Source organism: Juglans microcarpa x Juglans regia, chromosome 3S (genome assembly GCF_004785595.1).
Source record: "Juglans microcarpa x Juglans regia isolate MS1-56 chromosome 3S, Jm3101_v1.0, whole genome shotgun sequence".
NCBI lineage: Eukaryota > Viridiplantae > Streptophyta > Magnoliopsida > Fagales > Juglandaceae > Juglans > Juglans microcarpa x Juglans regia.
The window spans coordinates 27,376,643-27,397,042 of NC_054599.1; the positions used below are offsets into that span (position 1 = coordinate 27,376,643).

At 36.8% G+C, this 20,400-nt stretch overlaps 2 protein-coding genes across 3 annotated transcripts; both read right to left on the minus strand.

Moving 5' to 3' along the window:
- Positions 1 to 16: 16 nt before the first annotated feature.
- On the minus strand, positions 17 to 9,536 carry LOC121257208 (YTH domain-containing protein ECT1). Of its 2 annotated transcripts, none has more exons than XM_041158143.1 (10): positions 9,375 to 9,536; positions 8,475 to 8,528; positions 7,886 to 7,950; positions 7,366 to 7,444; positions 5,015 to 5,079; positions 4,534 to 4,896; positions 3,179 to 3,694; positions 2,212 to 2,424; positions 1,220 to 1,390; positions 17 to 468 (listed from the first exon to the last, which is right to left on the minus strand). In XM_041158143.1, exons 2-10 carry the CDS (start codon positions 8,500 to 8,502, stop codon positions 292 to 294), a joined length of 1,677 nt encoding a protein of 558 aa, XP_041014077.1. In that variant the 5' UTR covers positions 8,503 to 8,528; positions 9,375 to 9,536; the 3' UTR covers positions 17 to 291. The 2 variants fall into 2 exon arrangements, with proteins under 2 accessions (XP_041014077.1, XP_041014076.1); XM_041158142.1 differs by having other exon boundaries at positions 7,288 to 7,444.
- A 1,722-nt stretch (positions 9,537 to 11,258) lies between these two features.
- Positions 11,259 to 15,986, minus strand: LOC121257207 (leucine-rich repeat receptor-like serine/threonine-protein kinase BAM3). Its single transcript, XM_041158141.1, has 2 exons — positions 12,979 to 15,986; positions 11,259 to 11,792 (listed from the first exon to the last, which is right to left on the minus strand). The coding sequence occupies exons 1-2, from the start codon at positions 15,539 to 15,541 to the stop codon at positions 11,368 to 11,370; spliced, it is 2,988 nt and encodes a 995-aa protein (XP_041014075.1). The 5' UTR covers positions 15,542 to 15,986; the 3' UTR covers positions 11,259 to 11,367.
- Between the last annotated feature and the right edge of the window lie 4,414 nt (positions 15,987 to 20,400).

Consider the following 20,400-nt stretch of genomic DNA (forward strand, 5'->3'; position numbering starts at 1 on the left):
TAATAAATCCAAAAGGTTGAATAAAGATAGCATTTCCATGGAGAGAAACAAAATGCTAACATCATCTCAGTGATGCAATCTTGATTCAAGCACAAAACTACAAACTAATTACCCAAACCATATCTCAACTAACATTTGGCAGGACTCAAAGGATATGCATAAAAAGAAAACACGCAACAACTTGAAAATACAATAAATTTGAACAGGAAACGAAGGGGAGAAAAAAGAAGGGGTGGCGGTCAGCCTATATCTTGACAACTACACCTAAAAACTCTAAAATGCCGACGCTGCTCAGACCAAAGGAATACAATTATCTGTAGGAGGATTCTTTACAGAAATACTCTTCTGAGGGGCAGGGCAGGCATTGAGGGAAAGATTTTTTGTGAGATTGATAAGAGAACTGGGATTGGTAGTTCTCTTGATGCCTCCAGATTCCACCTCAATATTCCTTTCTCCTGGTTTAATGTTCTGTTGAGAGAGAGAAAAAAAAGAGAATAGCATCAATAAAATTTCAATGCAAGAGCAAAAACGGTTTGGAATCGGAGAACATAAAAATGCCTTGATTTCCTTTCTAATGCATGTAAGAGGAACAAGACAGCCATTAACCTTAACATGATTCTGCATGATTGGGTGAAGTTTTTAGTTTTCACAACAATTCCAAGCAAAATTCCTTACTATCAGGAAATGACATAAAAGTCTTTTTTTAAGTAAAATTTTATGATATAAAAGAGTTAAGCAATTAAAAGATTAACTATGGTTCAGAAACATAAGAGAAGATGAGATGCAAATGAGAAGAAAGGAATACAGAAGAGAAGATGAGATGCAAATGAGGAGAAAGGAACACAGAAGAGAAGATGAGATGCAAATGAGGCAAAATGAGCAGAAGTTGTCCCTTTTTTCTGAAAGTTGTCCATTAGAATATATAAAAAAAACGTTCTTGAAATTTATTTTTTTCCTTCTCGGTAATTTGATGTAAAAATTAATCACAAGACCCACCTTCCTCTACAAATATCGTCTAGGTCTCAATAAAAGAAAAATCAAAGCTATTTAAAGCAAACACACTATTTAAATTCTCAAGGTCCCAATTAAAACAAGTACACTATGTTGTACCAACAGAAAATAACATATTAGTGCTGCCATTTTGTAAAAACATTCATGAAAAAAGGAGTCCTCTGCCCTGGGAAAAATTGTAGCATTATTCAAAAGGAAAGTAACTTACAGAAAAATCTCCGTTACTGTACATATCCATTTGCAGAGTTGCAGGCTTACTGCTCTTGGAATGAAGAGACCTCACTCTACTTTCATAAAATTTGAAATCATCTAACAAAGATGTTTTTGCTGTGTAGCTCTTAAAAATACAAAGCATCTGCAAGCCTTGATTAAGTCCGATCTGCAAAGTATAATAACAAAAACAACAGTCCTAATAAATAAGAAGCATAAAATGTTAACAATTCTGAGAGAGGTTCCTTGGGCAATCGGTGGGTTAAAGTTTCATTAATACAAGGTTTTGTTGCTTAGAAACAAAGTTCAAGATTTAAATAATAACATATCATAAAAGAGATTCAAATTTTTTTCATAAGTAATAAAATATTGGCATTGCAAAAGTACACATGAAAGTATACAAGGGGGACACTTGACACAAAAGAAGATTCAGTAACTAAAAGGTCCATGTAATTAACACCTAATACAATTCTTTCATTCAGCTCAGGTAAGTTCTACATTTTGTTTACTTTTTTCTTTTTATCAGTAAGTTCTACATGTTAAAAACCACAAGAATGAAATTCTTAATAAATTTTGATATAAAGCAACCCAGTCAACTCAACTATGCTTTAATTTGAATTAAAAGGTGATAGGTTTCATGCATAAATTTTAATTATAGAAAATATATAGAAGTATGTACATGCAATTAGTGTCCAACTTTTAGTCCTTTCGGTTCCTAGTAGTGTCTCAATTTTAAAATGAGCAAGAGAAAAAAAATGGAAGAGATATGAAAACATTTTTTTCTAGTAAGTGACATTCAAAGAATATTGCATATCAAAAAATGCTGAATCCTTCCAATCTAGGGAGCTGACTCATGTTTTCTTCTTTTTAAAGACAAGAGACACCAGTTTAACACCATTAAAAAAATGGGCAAAAAAAAAAAAGACCGGGTACACTTTGAAAGCAGCAAGCACTTGTAGAGTGCAATAAACGAGGAAAATTGAGTAATACCTCTTGAGTGTCCCGGGTAAAGGTTACAGGCCGATTATCATTGTTCTCCAGGATAATGTGCCGCAACTGACCATTAGGAACATCTTTTATTATATGCCATTTCACTGGGAAGAACCCATTCCACTTGTCAAGTTGCCAAAAGTCCATGTCTTTATTAAAGTCCACCTGCCCAACCATCTCAGCAACGCCCACAAACTGTCCACTTCCATTAACCTACAATGAAGAGAAACGGAAAATGAACGGTGAAGTGGTTATACAACCTTAGGCAACACCTTTTTTTTCACAACTAGTAAATCTTTGTTGATAAGTGCAAAAAGTGCAACTCAAGTACAGAGTATACAAGAGATACACAACTTCAGGCAACACTTCAAGGTATGTATGGTCATCTTTAATAGATTACATCTATCTGCCCACTTCCAAAAATCAATGTACGCTCACAGTTGCACATAATTTAAAAAGAACAAAGAAACAACCAACAAAATCCCAAACCATGACAGTAACGTCTGCTATTTCTATTCAAACAATTTTTTTATCTTCTTGACTCTATCTTCTATCTTCCTCCAAGCATCAACAAAATAATGACCATACTATAATCTTCTAGCCAGCTCTTGAGCAACAAAAGTCTCCGATGAAATAGAGATGAAGAAAAAGCACAGAAGCTAGCTTATTAAAGCATCCTAGTTACAAAATCAAAGAATCGGGAAAATTTAGAATTATGCCATGTTTAGATAGTGAAAGTGTTTCATCTCATCATTACAACTTTTCCAAATTCTCACACAAAATATAATAAACAATTCAACTTTTTCAAATCCTAAAACAATAATAATATTAAAAAATAATATTCTAACAATATTTTATTCAACTTTCATCTCAACTCATCTTATTTCAACTCATTATCCAAACGGCACCTTAATAGTCACACAAAAAAGGGCAAGATTTATTGCAAAAGAATACATTTTCAACTCACCGAGAAGAAAAGAAAGATTGGACACCTGCTACTTTTCTGAGTGGCTTTTGCTTCAGCATCACGGAATGCTGCATCTAGCTTCTTATTTCCATTTGGGGTACTAGACCAAACATCGTACTTAATGCTCTTATGAATATCATCTTCACTATAAGACTTGATGATGTAGAACTTTGCATTTTCATAATCAGTTTGAAAATCGTCAAGGTTGTATTGATCTCTATGGACAGAGAACCCAAACGCTTCCTTTTCACCCGATGAGTCTAAAGGAGAGCTCTTGGCGTGTGCCCTAGGACCACGAGTTAGTTCAGTCAAGGCTTCAAGTTCTCCAGTCCAGTTGAATTTGTCTCTTGACTTATACCTGTCATTTAAATTCCCTGCTCTTCCATTTGGTCTGTAGTTCATTTGACCATTGTGCGGTAGCAGACCTTGTTTTTGGTAAGTAAATGAAGAAAACTTTCCAATCGGGTGGTAATCCTTCAAAAGGCCTTTTGAGAAGTCAGAACCCACATAAGGCACCTGAAACATTAAATGTTCAAATAATAAAAAACAATTCTATCACATAAGTGAGTCCATGATTGAAGGTAATGATAACACCTTCACATATCAATTCCAACAAAAGCATTCTTCCTTATAAATTAAAAAGAATCTTTAACGATGAAGTTTTTTTGATAGGGATGACTGAAACAGATGTAGGGCAAGTAGAATGCAATAGACTTCTCTAACTGCAATAAATGATGGAGCATCCAATTTAAAGAACTTAAACCCCAAGGATAGGATAGATAGAGAGGCAATGCAATAATAATCTTAAATATTTTGCTAAAAGTTTAATTATAGTTTATGGAACAGCTATGCATCCGATAATCTTTTTTTCATAAGTAAGAATATTTATTAAACCACATAATTAGGCATAGCCCAAGTACCAGGGAGTATACAAAAGAAAACACCTAATTACAAGTTATAGGCGCTGGAAAGAGCAGCAAGAAAACTAATCCCATCCAATACAATAGCCGACGCCCAAAGTAACAATGTATGGGAAAACAATCTCTAATTCCTCCCAATGAACGTTCTCTATTTTCAAAACAACGTTCATTCCGCTCATTCCATATACACCACATAAGACATAATGGCACCATCTTCCAAACAGCCGCAATTTGACAATTACCCTGGATTCCTCTCCAACAAGCCAATAGATCCACCATCCTCCTATGCATCACTCAAGCAATACCAAGCCTATCAAAAATCTGATCGCACAGAACTTTTACCACTTCACAATAATAAGCAGGGTCCGATATAATACCCTGAAACATCAAAATTGGTATCATATTTTTAAGAGGGTTCTTTCAAACATAAAGTACCTTGTTTAGTGTCCTGATAGGTTGTGTATGAGGAAGAGAATTCGAAATTTTGCTAGCAGTGTTGCCATTTGATTTCATAGAGTAAAAGTCATTTGACTTTGCAAGAGGAGTAGAACCTGAAGCACATTTCACATTTGTAACACCAGTGGCAGTTCCATTTGGAACATCCCCAACAAATGTTGGGTCCCATGAATAACAAGGCACAGCTTCTGATCCATAGGAAACAGGTTGCTGAAGATATCCTGAGGAAGGAAAATATTGTTGCTGACCAGCACACTGGCCACCAGCACCCACAAGAGATCCAGAAGCAAATTGGTTATAGCCCGGCAGATAATAGACCACTGAACCATTGTCTTGAATACCCTGGAGTAAAATCCAATGAAGAAGGAAACAGCCACTAATTTCAATTACTAATGCCATGTTTGCAGTATATAAATCAGTTTCATCAGAAATTTCACAAAATATGTGTAGCAGAACATACTGTCTGAGAACCATCTCCTTTAAGATTATAATTATCATCCGACTGAGTAAAGGATCCATTAAATCCTGAAAATGACAGAACAAAAAATATTCCCCTATAAAAATGAATAGAAGAGCTGATAATTCAGAATCATAATAATTAATACTAACAGGTTCAACATCATCTGCAAATTGAACAAACAAATTGGAACTTCCCAGAAACTTTTCCACGTTTGCTAGAGAATTCCGAACAAATAGGATAAAACCCTTTCTGTCCATATATCAGTAATGAGCTGTCTCAGATGTTATATTTGGGCAAAGTATATAGCTAGATATGGTAATAATGCAAGGGTGCTGAGGCTGGTCCAGTGTTTTTCTCGAACATTCAGATTATACTTCAGCTCTTTTTGTTTCAAGAGGGGAAGGGGGAAAAGGGGGGGCAGGCGGGGGTGTTAATTAAGCAAAAGAGAACTTTCAATGTAACTGAATCAATTCAACCAGGTCATCCTTCACCTTTGTGCAACCAGAGCCAGTTAAGTTCTAGTACCATTGACACCAGCTGGACACCACGATTGCCACTGCATAAGCATGATTGATACACTATCAAATTCAAAATCTAGCCCATATCTACAAGTTACCCTCCCTCCTTCCTTCTATTATTGATGATAGTTCAGGTATCAAAATCTTGTCAAAGGCAAAATAGCATCTAGCTGTACTTTTTTTTTAGTATCTAAAGACATTTTTTTGATAAGTAAAAATATTATATATATCAATAGGAGTAACCAATTACACTGGACGTATACAAGAAAATACCTAGCCCATACTAGAGAGCTCCTAATGACCCAAAAAGCCCGTGAAAAACTACCCAAAATACACCAAACCCGAATTGGAATAGAACACACCTCCCCAACCACAACCCCTTGTCTCCCGTAAGACTAATACTCCACCCGAAACTCCCTCTACAACAACGTCTTCATAATGCCCTCTCTTTAGTCTTTCCTCGACTTGAGCTACCACCCTTAACGTCGTAGTTGATTGCCCAAGAAAGACGCTTCAACTCCCTGCTTTTCTTAAAACTTGATTTGGTTTCAAGCAAGTGGCTCGCCTCAATTGCAGTGAGTAGTGCTTTAAATTGGTCTTCACATCCTCCATGTGAAAGCCCCACGATATGCTGAATCTCGTGAACCTTGTGCAGAATCCAATCTGATAATGAACCTGCTATATTGTTTATCGGAGGAAGAGAAACCAGGGAAACAAGATTATCCCCAGACACAGTACCCAACTGCACTCCCGACCCTAGACATTCCTCCTCACAAGGCACCAACGAAAAACCCCTAATTTCCTCCCCACCATATCCTGCATACAAATCCCGAACCTCCTCAACAGCTATACGAATGTTGTCCATTGTTGCTAGCCCCTGAAGAGAACAGCCCCGAGATGAGGAAAACCACCCGTATTGCGAGTTCCACATGAATAACCAGCACAACACTCGAGACTGCTATGCCCTAAAGAGAATGAGGGAAGAAGACTAGCGTAATCGGACACGCAAGTCGGAGGACCGTGTAGATCGACGCGGAGGAAGGCGCACGGGTCCCTAGCATGCGAGTCCACGAAGGCAGGAAGCAGGGTTGATATATTGATTATTTGAGTTTGACGTTGGTTTTGGTGAATGTATAGGTCAATATTGAAATTGGAATATGGTATTCTGGGTTGAAGTGTGGGCTGTGTCCGGTTTATTATGTGGCTGTTTGAGTTTGCATTAATTTGCTGAAATATGGTTTGGAATTTGGGTTTTAATTATTTAGATAGAAGTTGTGTTGTTGGTCATTAACACTTGGTGTATATTTATTTTATTTTTTTGTCAAACCCTACTGCTCCCTCAAGAGGCATAGAACAGGTAGGGGAAGCACTACCTTCTATTACCCTATTTTTATCTTCTAAAAGAGGCTCGTCTATTTCTTCGTAAAAAACGAGAGAAAAAATTATTTTAGAATATATTCTGCATATAAATATCTGAACAAGCAAACAAATTACTTATTCATTTTTTTGCTAATCCTGATAGAGAACTTTTTTTTACGAGTTTAACTTGATAGACAATATTATTATAATGATAGATCTTTTACATCACAGAGCAGCACATGATTTGGTTTATAAGACCAATTACATAACACAGAGAAAATATCAGTCCAAGCGTTCTATGCAGCTTTATTATTCCCCGTTACATATGATTTTCCCAAAAACTTCACGAGTTCTAAAGATTAATGTTGTGGACAAAGAACCATTTTGACATCTAACCTGGGTAATAATAATTGTAACAGCTAGTAGGTGGATGGAAAACACCCTGCTCTCCAACTGACTCACGATCAGTCTCACCTTTGGTGCTAGAGGTAGCATCTGCTGAAGAAGGTATAGAGGAGGTTAACTTAGATGGTACCCCGTCATTTCCAGAAATCTGCAAGAAATACATGTACTTTAACACAGCATAATCTCATTTTTTTTTTAATAAGTAAATATGCCAAATTATATCAAAGAGTGGTAGGGGCACAACCCAAGTACACGGAGAGTATATAAAGGGGAGCACCTAATTAAAAACAAGTAGGACAAGAATTCACAGAGTCTATAAAAGGAAAAGAAGCAGGTATTGTAGTGGGCAGTGTCTAATCATATAGAGAAAAAATAATCTCATTGCATTATAAAACTAGTAAGTTAGAAAAGGATAAATTTAACCGATACAAGTAGCAACTACTAACTTCAAAAAAGATGACAAAAGGTTTTGAACCTCAATGATTTTCAAATTTGTAGCCAAACTCTAAGTTGAGAAAAAAATAAACGAACAGAATTTAAAACAGAAACAAAATACAAGGAAAAATTCGAATAGCTAAATATGACATACCACTTCTTGCTCACGCAATTCTATAACAGATTCCAACTTCAACCCTCCTGCAGCCCCAGGCTCAGCTGGAATATATAGTTAAGTAAATCGTCAAAGCCTAAATGAATTTTTTTGACTTACCCCCAAAACAAGGATCTTTTTCCATGAGTCCACAAAAATGAAATTGACTGTCGCAACATGATCAATTCAGGCTGTGGTTATGAGGTCAATTCAGAAAATTAAACCCACCCCATCAATCCAAAAAATCAAATCCACAGTATGTGGCTAGTCTAACATCTGAAAAGTATTCGCAAATCCACACTACCTCTTGAATAATGACTTACACTTGGAATATCAACTGTTTGTAAGGGAGGGATTCTTCTTTTCCATCAAGATCACAAAGTTTGATGCAATTTTCAAATTTACACGTCCAAAGGTTCAATCTTCCAATACCAATGACAGATTGGGTAGATAAAGCCAATTCTATTGCAGTACAAACAGCCCAGATGTTATTATTGAATTAATAGCAAGTATATACAGAGACTTAAAAGATACAATTTTATACTTGGACATAGAAGCTAAGATCATCAAACAGAAGACTACAGGATACATTTCTCGATACTCTTTTCACCAGCCATTGTCTATCTTCAAAATTCGAATTCCCCTACAATTAAACAACAAAGAAGAAAAAAAAGTTAGTTAGAAAAAAGCAAGCGGCCTAAGTCTTTAAGGAAGTACAGCTTTGTTTCCCAGCAGAACACTGTTTCGAATAAAGGAAATCCTACTAAAAATTCTGACCTTATCAAATAAAAATATGAATTGAATAAAATAAAACGCGCGTATAATAATGTATCTAATCTAACGCACAAGGCTCACATCAACAGACCTATCAAAACAGTACGCAGAGAAAGGAGACTTAAATCTCCTCGCTTAAAATGACAATTTGAATAAACCCATAAAATGACAACCTAAATAAAAACCCAAGGGTTTATTATATGCGTTTATATTTCTAAAATTCTCCAAACTCTCGCACCAAGGAAATGTATCAGATATAATAAATAAACTATTTTTAGATATTATTTAAAACTCTCCAAATTTTTACAAACTATTTTAAAAATCCACCAAATTTTAGATATTATGAGACAGGCGGAACTTTGGCCAAATTTTTAAAGCTACGTAATGACTATAGAGAAGTAAGCCCAAAGGAGCACAAAAGTTTCGATCTTTTCGTGAGAAAACCTTTGTTTAGTTGGCGAGAAACTACGAGAAGAGAAATGAAAGTTACGCAATCCTAACATGTAGAGAAATTCCGAGCTATCTTTGATTAGCGGTCAAATAGATCACAAAATAAAACTTTATTTGCAAATTTGAGAGAGGGAAAGAGGGGGAGAGAAACGTTTCAATCAACGAGACGGACAGTAGAGCTCGAGGAGGATCTCTATCACACAGTAACACTTAATAGTAAAAAAGGTGGAAGGAAAGGAAAGCGAACGTAATAACTAAAACGAACCTCTAAAACGAGGATCAACACGGCTCGGCGCGATATGAATCGGAATGAATCGGAAACCCCTTTTTTTGGTCCGAAAAGCGGTTTCCGATGTGCGGAGAAGGGGGGGGGAGAGGCAGTGTGGTAAGGAGAAGGAAAAGAGAAACCCTTAGCGGTGATTGGACGGCTAGGATCTGTTCAAACTTTAATGTAAGATGGATTTGGAGCGTTGGATGAGGAGGTCAAATTAAACGAGGGCCGATCAATGTTTTGGGGACTGGGCTCAGTTTGTATGGATCGAAAACGGCTTCCAGCGTAAAAAATAGCCTAATTACTGATATAATTATTGGGTATTGCTATGCAGCAGTTACTCTAGCTAAGCACACATTCCACATACTATATAGTTACTTCTTGTTCATTTATATTTTTTCTTTTGTTGCAAAACGCACACAGCTACCTCTCTCTCTCTTCCTCTCTCTCTCATCATCTCTGCAGCATCTCTCTCATCAATGACTCTCTCTCATCCCTCATGCTCTCTCTCTCATCGTCTCTCTCTCATCTCAGTTTCTCTCTCATCATCTCCATCTTGATCTCTCTCATCTTCATTATCTCTCTCATCTCCGCTCTCTGTCTCATCGTCACTCTCTCTCTCATCATCTCCATCTCGGTCTCTCTCTCACATCTCGATCTCTCAGTCTCTCTCTCATCAACTCTCTCTCATCGTCTCTTTCTCACATCTCGATCTCTCTCTCTCATCAGTTCTCTTTTAGTCCATACTCTATAGTAATTTTGAATTTAGAAAATGAATGTTGTAGAGTGTTTTTCGTCATTTTACTTATGCCATGTAGGGTGTGTAGCGGCTGCTCCCACTACAGTGACTTCTCCTCAGATTTTTTCATAATCATTATTTATATATTGAGTAATATAAATATTAAAAAAATTATATTTATTGTTATAGAGTAAGTAAATCTTGTATATTCTTTTTTTTAAAAATTAAGTAAATATGGAATGCACATAAAAAAATATTTATTTAATAATAAAGTGCGTGAAACTTATACACTCTAAAACTATATCTAAGATTTTCAAATTAATTATTTCAAATTTTTAAACTAATCATTACAACTTTTTCAAACCTTCAAATAAAAAATAAAAAACAATTCTAACTGTTTCAAATCTACAAATAAAAATCATATTATAAAACTATATTATTACACTATTTGAATGTTATAATATTTTTTATTTAATATTTTCTATCTCCTTTCTCAAAACCAAAAAAAAAAAATACCCAACTAAAACTATTTCACTATTATTCACAAAATCCTCATCTCATCTCACTTCCTAAACAAGCCTTTAAAAGAAATTTGATTTGTTTCAATTAAATTATTAACTATCGTTAAAATTTTGTTAATAAATACTAGGATTGCCAAATTTTGTGTTGGCTGGCACTTGTAGCAGGAATTGTCTCAGCGGCACGTGATATACTCATGATCCGCCTTTCTCTTCTACTTAATTTTTTTTTTTTTTTTTTTTTTTTTCTAAATGCTCCATCAAATTACACCTTATAAGTTCGTATCAGTTTATTCCCTACTAATTGAAGATGATAGTTGCAATTGGAATTTGGGTGGTCTCCCATAACGTTATGGTAGTTGAAGGAACAGAAAAATGGGCAAGCATGATGATTTTTAGGGATCATAATTTACACATGATCAATCAAATGCCCAAAAACCACCAAATAATATAAAACAATTTATTTTCTCTGATTAATATTTATGACTACAAATATTTATTAGATTCCTCATTAATTTATTTGACGCCATACATTTTGATTAAAAAAAAAAAAAGTTCATAAAATAATACCTATCTTATACGAATGTGCTCCTGCAGGTATACAAATTGGCTGCAATCAAATAAAACACCATGTGTAAAATTCATACAACTATAATAATATAATACGTACAGAGAATAAAATCCCAATTCAATACACCACTTGAACTTTAGAATTAAAAAAAAAAAAAAATCAAAGATCTTGCTTGAACTTGGGGCAATCTTTGTCTTTGTCTTGTTTCTTTGTTTGTTGATGAGGAACATCAATGGAAGACGATGAAGATTGGTAGTCCAATGAGTGACGAGGGAACTCATGATCTGATAGCATTTGTACCACCTCTCTCATGGTGGGACGTTCAATGCTATTTTCTTGGGTACATAGCATTGCAAGAAAGAACAAGTGCATTACTTCGTCTTTGGCCAACATTTTTAACTTGGGATCAACAATGCCCATGGCCTCTTCCTTTCGACACCTTGTTACCCTTTTGGTCCATTGTACAATATCCACTCCTTCGCCGAAATCTCCCACTGGCCGATGCCCCGTGAGGAGCTCCAGGAGAACAACTCCAAAACTATATACATCGCTCTTCTCATCGACCCTTAATGTGTATGCATATTCTGCAAAATAAACAAGACGAAGACAATGTCAGATTTTCACGTACGTACAACATAATTAAACAAATTGGGTTGAGGTTTTGAGGCCCAGCCCAGCATATATAGTCCATTTTAATATATTAAAACTAAGCCGAAGAAAGAAAATCATTCATTCATTTATTGATATTTGGTAACCAATAAGACGATATGTCTTTGGATTTAGAAAAATAAAAATATTGTCTAAGGGCTGGTTTAGATTTAGAGAAAAAAATGAGATGATTTTAAATGAGAGATGAAAGTTAAAAAAATATTATTTTTTACTATTATTATTTTTTTAAAATTTAAAAAAATTGAATTATTTATTATATTTTATATAAGAATTTAAAAAATTTATAATAATAAAATAAGATAAAGATAAAACATTTTCTAAATTCAAACCAACCTAAGATTCTAAGGACAGTCAACCATCACACTCCATAATGAAAAAGTTATTAAAAAATCAACGACATAATCTCAAGTTTACAGAAAAGAAAAAGAGAACATACTAGGTGTAAGACAAAAGGAGATTCAACTTGCCAAAAGAGAACAGAGCAGGCCAAAAGAGAGAATGGGAGTGGGAAGACTTTCCACTTAAGACCAAAAAACTACCCGACAAGATGACTCCAAAATCTGAAAGAAATCTAAAACAAAACAAACACGTCGTGCTAACGTGGTTGCATGTCGGTCACCTTTCACGCCACTCGACGCTCTGTTACGTAAAGCATCACTGTCAGGGCGGACTCAGCAGGAGGCACACTCACACTTATAATATCATTGTTGTTGTGTGTGTCAGAGATTGACGTGTCAGGTACTCATATTAGAGTAAGCTGAGTGTGTCCCCACAACCCCTCCCTCTCGGCACAGAATGAAGAGTCGGCAGTTTGGTACCCCTAAAAATTCTTAATGGCTCCTCTTTCTCGTCTCCGCCTCTAATTGAACTTGAGATTTTGGGTATTTGGTTTCCATAGATACCCTAGTGGTGTACGCGCATACATCAGGATATTCCTAAGCTAGAAAGGATGAATACTATAATCTTCTAACGGATATACATATAATAATATTATTATATATATATATATATGTATGCAGATTGCAGAGACTTGACAGTTCGACAATTCACAAAAATATAAGGTTTGACATATAACAATCGGAGAGCAAAAACGGCACGTACCAGGCGCAATGTAGCCGTAAGACCCTGCAATTGCTGACATGCATTCCGACGCGCCGCCGTCGATCAAGTACTTGGCGAGCCCGAAATCGGCGACGTGTGCTTCAAAGGTCGAATCCAACAAAATGTTATTGGATTTCACATCCCGGTGAACGATCAGTGGTGAACAATCATGGTGAAGATAGGATAGGCCTTTGGCTGCTTCAATTGCCACTTTATACCTCAAATTCCAACCCAAGAATGCGCCTTTTTTGCCGTGCAGTGCCTCCCCCAAGCTCCCGTTTCTCATGTACTCGTAAACGAGGAGATTAGTCTCCTTGTTGGAACAGAATGCCAGCAGTCTCACAATGTTTCGATGCCTAATGTTTCCTAGTGTTTGAATTTCAGCTCGAAAGCCATGGTCATGGCTGTTTGAGCCAAACCCAAGAAGCTTTTTGACCGCGATCTCGACCCCATTGGGCATTTTTCCGTGGTAAACAATCCCAGCTCCGCCTCTTCCAATCACATTGCCGTCTTTCACGCATTGGAGGATGTCAGATACCTTGAATTCGACCTTTTGGAATGCGGTCAACTTCCATGAATCCGGACCATTTCTCTTCCATGACTTGGCCTTGATCATGGCAGCAGCAGCGAATACTAGAGAGCATATCAAAAGGCCAAGAGCGAATACCAGCTTGAAATCTGCAGAGGCTTTACTGGGTGTGTTTGTGATTGCAGTGAAGTTGCAAGGATTGTTTAGTAGGGAACCGCAAAGTTGAGAATTACCCGCGAAAGAGGAAGCGTTAAAGCAGGTGAATTGGCCAAATTCCGGTAATTTACCGGAGAAATCATTGAAGGAGAAATCGGCGTTTGTGAGGCTTTTCATTGCTCCGATTGATCTGGGTATTGTTTGGTTCAAGTGGTTTCTGGACAAGTTTAGGTAACTCAGTATACGGATGTTGGAAATCTCTGGTGGGAGTGAGCCAGAGAGGTTGTTCTGACTCAGGTCGAGGTATGTCAAATGGTAACAATTTCCAATTTCGGGTGGGATTGAAGCGGAGAGTGAATTTCGACTCAAGTCCAGTTTTACTACCTGAAGGAGTCCTACAGAAGATGGGATTGGACCAGAGAATTGGTTTCCACTAAGTGAGAGGATTTGGATGGAAGAGAAATTTGAAAATGAATAGGGTAAAGGACCAGACAGGAGATTGTTTGACAAATTAAGTTGGCCTAACTTAGCGGGCTTTGAGGAACTATTAGCATTCTCTGCAAAGGTTCCTGATAGGTAGTTGTTTTGCAATTCCACAAAATTTAGCTGAGGCAAGTATAGGAACCCATTTGGAATGCTACCATTCAAGTAATTGTTGCTCAGTCTCACTCTCGTGAGGCTTGAACATGTCCCCAGTCCTTCAGGAATCGGCCCAAAGAGGAAGTTTTTTAAGAGAATTAGTATTCTGAGTTGATTTGAAAAACACAAGTTCAGAGGGATTGTACCAGTGAGCTTGTTTGTGGATAAATCGAGCACTTGAAGCTTTCCATTTTGGCCGAGATTCTCGGGAATCACACTGGTGAAGTTGTTCATCCACAGTTCAAGAGTTTCCAAATTTGGAAAGTCGGCGACGTACTCCGGTATAGACCCATGTAGTCTGTTCATGAACAGATTAAAAAGCTTGAGCTGTTTAAGATTGACAAACTCCGGCGGGATTTCACCTGTCAGTGCATTGTTGGAAAGATCTAGGTTCACCAGGTTTGTCAAGTTGCCTAACTGCTTTGGAATTGAACCCGAAAGCAGATTGCTATGCAAGTAGAGAGTGTCGAGCGCCTTCAAATTCCCCAGCTCGCTTGGAATTGGCCCATCCAATTCACAGCTAGAAAAATCCATGTGAACCAGATTCGCCAAGTTACCAAACTCCACTGGGATCCCACCTTCAAATACATTGAAATAGCCTAGGTACATCTCTCTCAAGTTAGTGAGATTGCCCAACTCGCCTGGGATTTCTCCGTGAAGATCGTTGCCAGCAAGCGAAAGATACTCCAAGCCTGCAAGATTTCCATAGCTTTCTGGGATTCTGCCAAAGAAAAAATTGCCTCCAAGATCCAAGTGCCGGAGGTCCTTCAAGCTCAAAATCCCAAGCGGAAGAAAGGCAGTGAAGTTGTTGTTATAAGCATCAAACACTTCCAAGTTGGCAATGCTCGAGTAGTTCCAATCCAAGCCGCCATTAAACCGATTGTTTGAGATATTTAGCCAACGAAGACTGTCCAAATTTGCAATCTCAATGGTACCTGTGAAGTTATTTCCAGCAAGAGAGAGGTTGGTAAGCCGGTCAAGTTTCCAAATCAGAGATGACACAGAGCCATACAGATTCATATCTGTCAAGTCTAATGAAATAACACGTCCCCTTGAGCATTGAATTTCAGCCCAAGAACAAACTGAGCTAGGATTCGAAGAATTCCAAGCACTCAGAACGGAGTCAGAAAACTCGAATCCTTTTTTAAGTGTGACTAAGACTTGGAAATCACTAGCTAAGGAAGAAGCGGTAGATGTACCAAGAAGAGAGAAAAGTGCCACAACAATGAAAGGGACCATATTTTTTTCAGAATGTCTTCAAGAAGATTGAGTTTTGATATGCTTGAAGCAAAGAGGACAAGATTTAAGCGCTTGGGAAAAAAGAGGATTTATTGAAAAGGAAGAGAAGGCAATGGGAATCGGAGAAGCTGGGTGTGAGTATGGGATTAAGGAATCAAACATCTTCCCAGAAGGAACCTTCGAATACATGGAAGAAGCTATGCCTCTTCTTTTCTCTCTTCTCTTTTCTTTTCCTTTTCCTTTATTTGAGAGGACTGGAGAAGATGATAAGAAGATGACATTCTGCTGGCAATGGTTTGGTTCCTATCTGTGTTTCTCTTTGATAAGAAAAGCTAATGGGAGAGAAAGAAAAGCTGAAGAAAACGAATGGGAGAGGAGGGATCGTTCAATTTTTTTCAAGTAAATTAAAGTAAAGTAGAAAAGCCGTTGGATAACAGAAATTTAAAGTCCAGATTATAGAGGGAGAAAAGTAATGTTGGGCGCTCTCTTTCTTTATTCATATGACAAGAATGCCCTTTAGCTTTAATTAAAGGATGCTCTTTATTGATTTGAATGAGAGAGATAATGGAATTGCACTTTCCATCATTCAGAATGGCTCAAATGTCCTGATGCTTTTGTGCAATGACTATCATGCAGTCCTTATTTTCCAATGAATAAATGATGCGGAATAGAGAAAAAAGAAAGAAAAGTAATCGATGTTACCCCTATTATATACATATATATATATATATAATACCATTTTGTGTATTGCCCCAGAATGTGACTCAAATCTCAGCTTTATTTTGCATGCTGCCTTCTTACTACCTGAAACAATCAATTTTGCAGAAAACTTGAGCCTAAATCATGATTAAACTTATGGTGCAGAAGAGTGGGCTCCTTAAGTCAATCAATACGTTCTAGCAGGCTTGATTCACTGGAAAATGCATTTGAAAACAGAGCATCATTCCTTTTCTTTTGGGTAGTAATAAAAGGGCATGATTCACTGGCAGGCAAGATCAGAATAAATTCTTCCTAGTCTAAGGCAGAGCTTGCAAAAATGGTTAGCTTCCCCCTTCCCATATAACATCATTTCGAATAACAGAGTTGAAAAAAAATAAGAATCATTATCAATTATTTGGAAGAACTTAGTATTATAATCAAAACGACATATTGATATAGTGAAGAGAAGATCTAAGCAGCAGTAATGGAGCTAACAATAATATTGTAATCTTTGTCATGACATATAGTATTATTATACGCATGAAAAGCATATGAGCATCTTGATTATATGCATGGAGGGCCTATGAAAAAACATTATGATATACCCTACATCGGTAGTCGTCTATATATGACTCACTGTCATAATCACATGCCTCCCTCATCAAATGGTCCAATCATTTCTCCACAGTTTGTGTATGCTTAGGTATATATATATATATATATATATTCATGTTCACACAGTTTATTTTTCATCCTACGTACGCGGGAAAAAGAGGGGCCGGCATATTTCTACTGCCTAGAGTTTCTCATTCCTCCTTTTTTAAATCTTGAGTCGGAAACTTGTGCCTGCAACAAACAGAGGTTGTAAGAAGTAAAAGATGATGATTATTAATATATCATTACCATGGTGTTGAATGATCAATATATAATTGTGTTGGATTGAATAAGGGTTGCTTGGAAGAAGGAACCAGTGGAAGCTTTTCTTTCTTCAACTTTATTCCTTCACCTTCCGTGCCTACAGGACCGGGACAAGTCTCAATGTAATGCGGCATATTTTGAGAGCTTTATTAGAAGATGGAATAGTCTTAAAGAGAGGGGCTGAAAAGTAAAAGCATAGATAATCTGCTATGATCTTCCACTTCAAAAGAAACACAAGAAAAATCCATGACCTCTTCCTCGCATGGAAAAGAGTGCTCTTGTATTGACCTGAACTCATTCAACTCATTCACAACCTTTATCTCTCCCTCAAAAGAAAAATTCATGCCCCCCTCCCCCATACATGGGAAAGAGCGCTCTTGTATTAACATGACCACCCCCCCTCCCTCCCTCCCTCTCTCTCATGTGGACTTTGTCATAGAATAGTGGTTTGGCTCCACATATGCTCGATGCCCTCTTGGCAAGTGACTCGGGCAAGGAGTGCACTTTTGAGGTGTCTCTATCCGTGTTATTGAGGGGTAGGCCTGCCATTTTGAAGGGTCACTGTCTGCAGTCTGGCTCTATCCTGCGCTGGAAACCCCTCAGATGGTAAACTGTTTAGCTTAGTAATAGCACTACTTGAGGAGTACTGTTATATGTATTGTAGGTAAAGTCCAAAGAGGGAACTTCTCTATTGGCGGAAAGGCCGCAGTACTTGATCAGTTAGTTAGGCTTAGTTTACGTGGCAATTCATATTGCAGTGCTGGCAGCTCATCTGGTAGTGCTGTTATATTTATAAAAAAAATTATATAAAAATAATCTCACAAATTGACATGATTTCATTTAATCCGTTAGATCTATTTTATAGTAAAAGTAACTTTACAATTTGACAAACCACATAAAACTACATCAGTTTGTAAGATTGTTTTTGTGCAATCACTTTGTGGTTAAAGTATATCTTTTCTTAGTATGAACGCCCAGAATGGAAAAAACAAAATTATTATCCAATTAACATTGCATGGTATGAACGCCAAGAATTAATGAGTCCAGCTATAGATCAAAGAGAAAGCTGATATTCAGGCCGCAGTCACGCTTGAAACCTTTGAACACCTTTGGCAATGCCCCAAATAGCTTTCCTTCAAAAGATGGCTGGCTTGACTTACTTAAAGGCCAAAGGAAGCGTCTTTATAAGATGGTGGCCATGGTCGGTCCTTATTCTCATCCATCCGTTTATAAAGATAAAACAAAATTAAAAAAAAAAAATTAAAAGGAAAAGGGAAAAGGGCCGGGGGAGCGGTACGTGGGGTTGGTTTAGGAGGACTTGTATTATTAGGCTCCAAATTAAGTAAAACTAGAAGAGCCCCACCAATTACTATATATTAAGAGTAAGCACCACGTACACATCACTATTCCGCATTTCCTGATGTCCGTGGGAGAAAAGAGACAGGATTAATGGAAGCGATCAGTTTTCTTTTTGATCTGTGCTATACGTATATGATTGGCCGGCAAGTTTCAGTTCAAACGATCATTTGAATGAAGAAACCAAGCATAACTAGTACTACGTGCTGTGTAATATATACCACCATGCATGCATATATTATTCACCATCAAAAGTGACACCTTTAATTGATATAGAAAGAAGTGAGTGTTTCACTCTGTAGTACAATTATAAGATTGATGTTGAAGTTAGCCTCTTGATTCAAGTACTGTGTGCACAAACTACTCGACAAAGCGACCAGCTCACACCGCGCTGATTGAAAAATGCTCCCTAGCTAGCTACTGTATGTATCATAGCAGTGACTAGTTCATGCTCTCATTAGAATCGCACCCAAAATATACAATGCTCCAAGACATATATGTTGCTGACTTTCCTCTCAATTATTATTTTCTCCCTTCGAGTTTTAAGATTCTTCCATGGCCGGTACCCCCCACTTTGAATATTGTTCATTATATCAGTCCAAAGTACCACAACTGTTGCAGGAGAAAAGGTGGGGTCTCTCTCTCCCTCTCTCTCTCTCTCGCGCGCGCGCGCACACACACACAACCAGTTATCAACCTTTTGCATGGCATGATTTGTGAGATGGGTGTTGTACTGGGACTTAATTAAATTAAGGCTATTAATTTCTTACGTATGGTCTATGTGTGTCAAGGTTTGTCCAACTCTGGCCACCAACATCAACAGATATAAAAGACAGACATTTAATTAGGTGAGTGGGGATAGATGATCTTTAGACATGTGATTAATAGAATCATGCATGCATGCAGTCAACAAATCGAACCTCATATTATGCAAATGCTTAATTTGTTTATAATATATATATTGAAATCTAAATATTACCTTGAATTTCATTAATGTAAATACCTCCAAGACCAGTATCTCCTAGCTAGCTAGGAAGATTATATAGGAGTATGACACACTTTTCTAACTAGTGCTGTATAATTAATATTGGATGTTGCAGGGGAATAATTCATTAGTGGAGTAGGATATTCTTCTCAAAATACATGCAAAAGAAACCACCTCTCAAGTACGTGAGGTTTTGTCTTCGTTTGGTTTTAAAACTCTCATTACTAATAATTCTACCTTTTGTTTCAGCTTTATTAATTAATATTAAGACACCCCAATAGCCAACACCCGCGCGAAAATTTATTTGTTTGAGGTCTGTGTCTTTCACATGCACGAGACCCAAAAGCACACAAAAAATCTGACAATCTAATGGAATTCCAACACCGCTATATATATATATATATTATGATTTTGTCAAAAGCATATATAAAAGCGACGTTCATAAATCTTGACCAGTACTACATAAAACTTATATATTTAAATTATGCGAAAGTGAGGATTTGTTAAAAAAATATATAGATTGAAATTGATCCATTCATGACCCAATTAGAGATCATGCTGTAACTGCAAGGAATATTTTTTTCCCTCACAAGCTAGTGTGCTGAAATAGTACTGCATGAGATCACCAAGGCGACTACCATACATGTATATATATATATATATATGAAAATTCTATACACAATACTATTATCTTATTTTCATTTTATTAAGTATGATGTGACACATTTATCACCATTAAGTGATCATATATTACATATTTTTTTATTATCTAATGATAATAAATATGCCACATACTACTTAGTCTGATCAAAATAAGATGAGAGTGTGGTGTATATCCTTACTCATACTCATATATATAGTGTATGCATACTGATCACACACTTTACTTCTTTCTTTTTTG

Coding starts and splice junctions, on each gene's coding strand:
- LOC121257207 (XM_041158141.1), bottom strand. CDS start 15,541: ATGGTCCCTTTCATTGTTGTGGCACTTTTCTCTCTTCTTGGTACATCT. Junction 11,793..12,978: donor TTACGGCTACATTGCGCCTG/GTACGTGCCGTT, acceptor TTTATTTTGCAG/AATATGCATACACATTAAGG.
- LOC121257208 (XM_041158142.1), bottom strand. CDS start 8,502: ATGGCTGGTGAAAAGAGTATCGAGAAAT. Junction 7,951..8,474: donor TGAAAAGAGTATCGAGAAAT/GTATCCTGTAGT, acceptor TATATATTCCAG/CTGAGCCTGGGGCTGCAGGA. Junction 1,391..2,211: donor TTACCCGGGACACTCAAGAG/GTATTACTCAAT, acceptor TATACTTTGCAG/ATCGGACTTAATCAAGGCTT.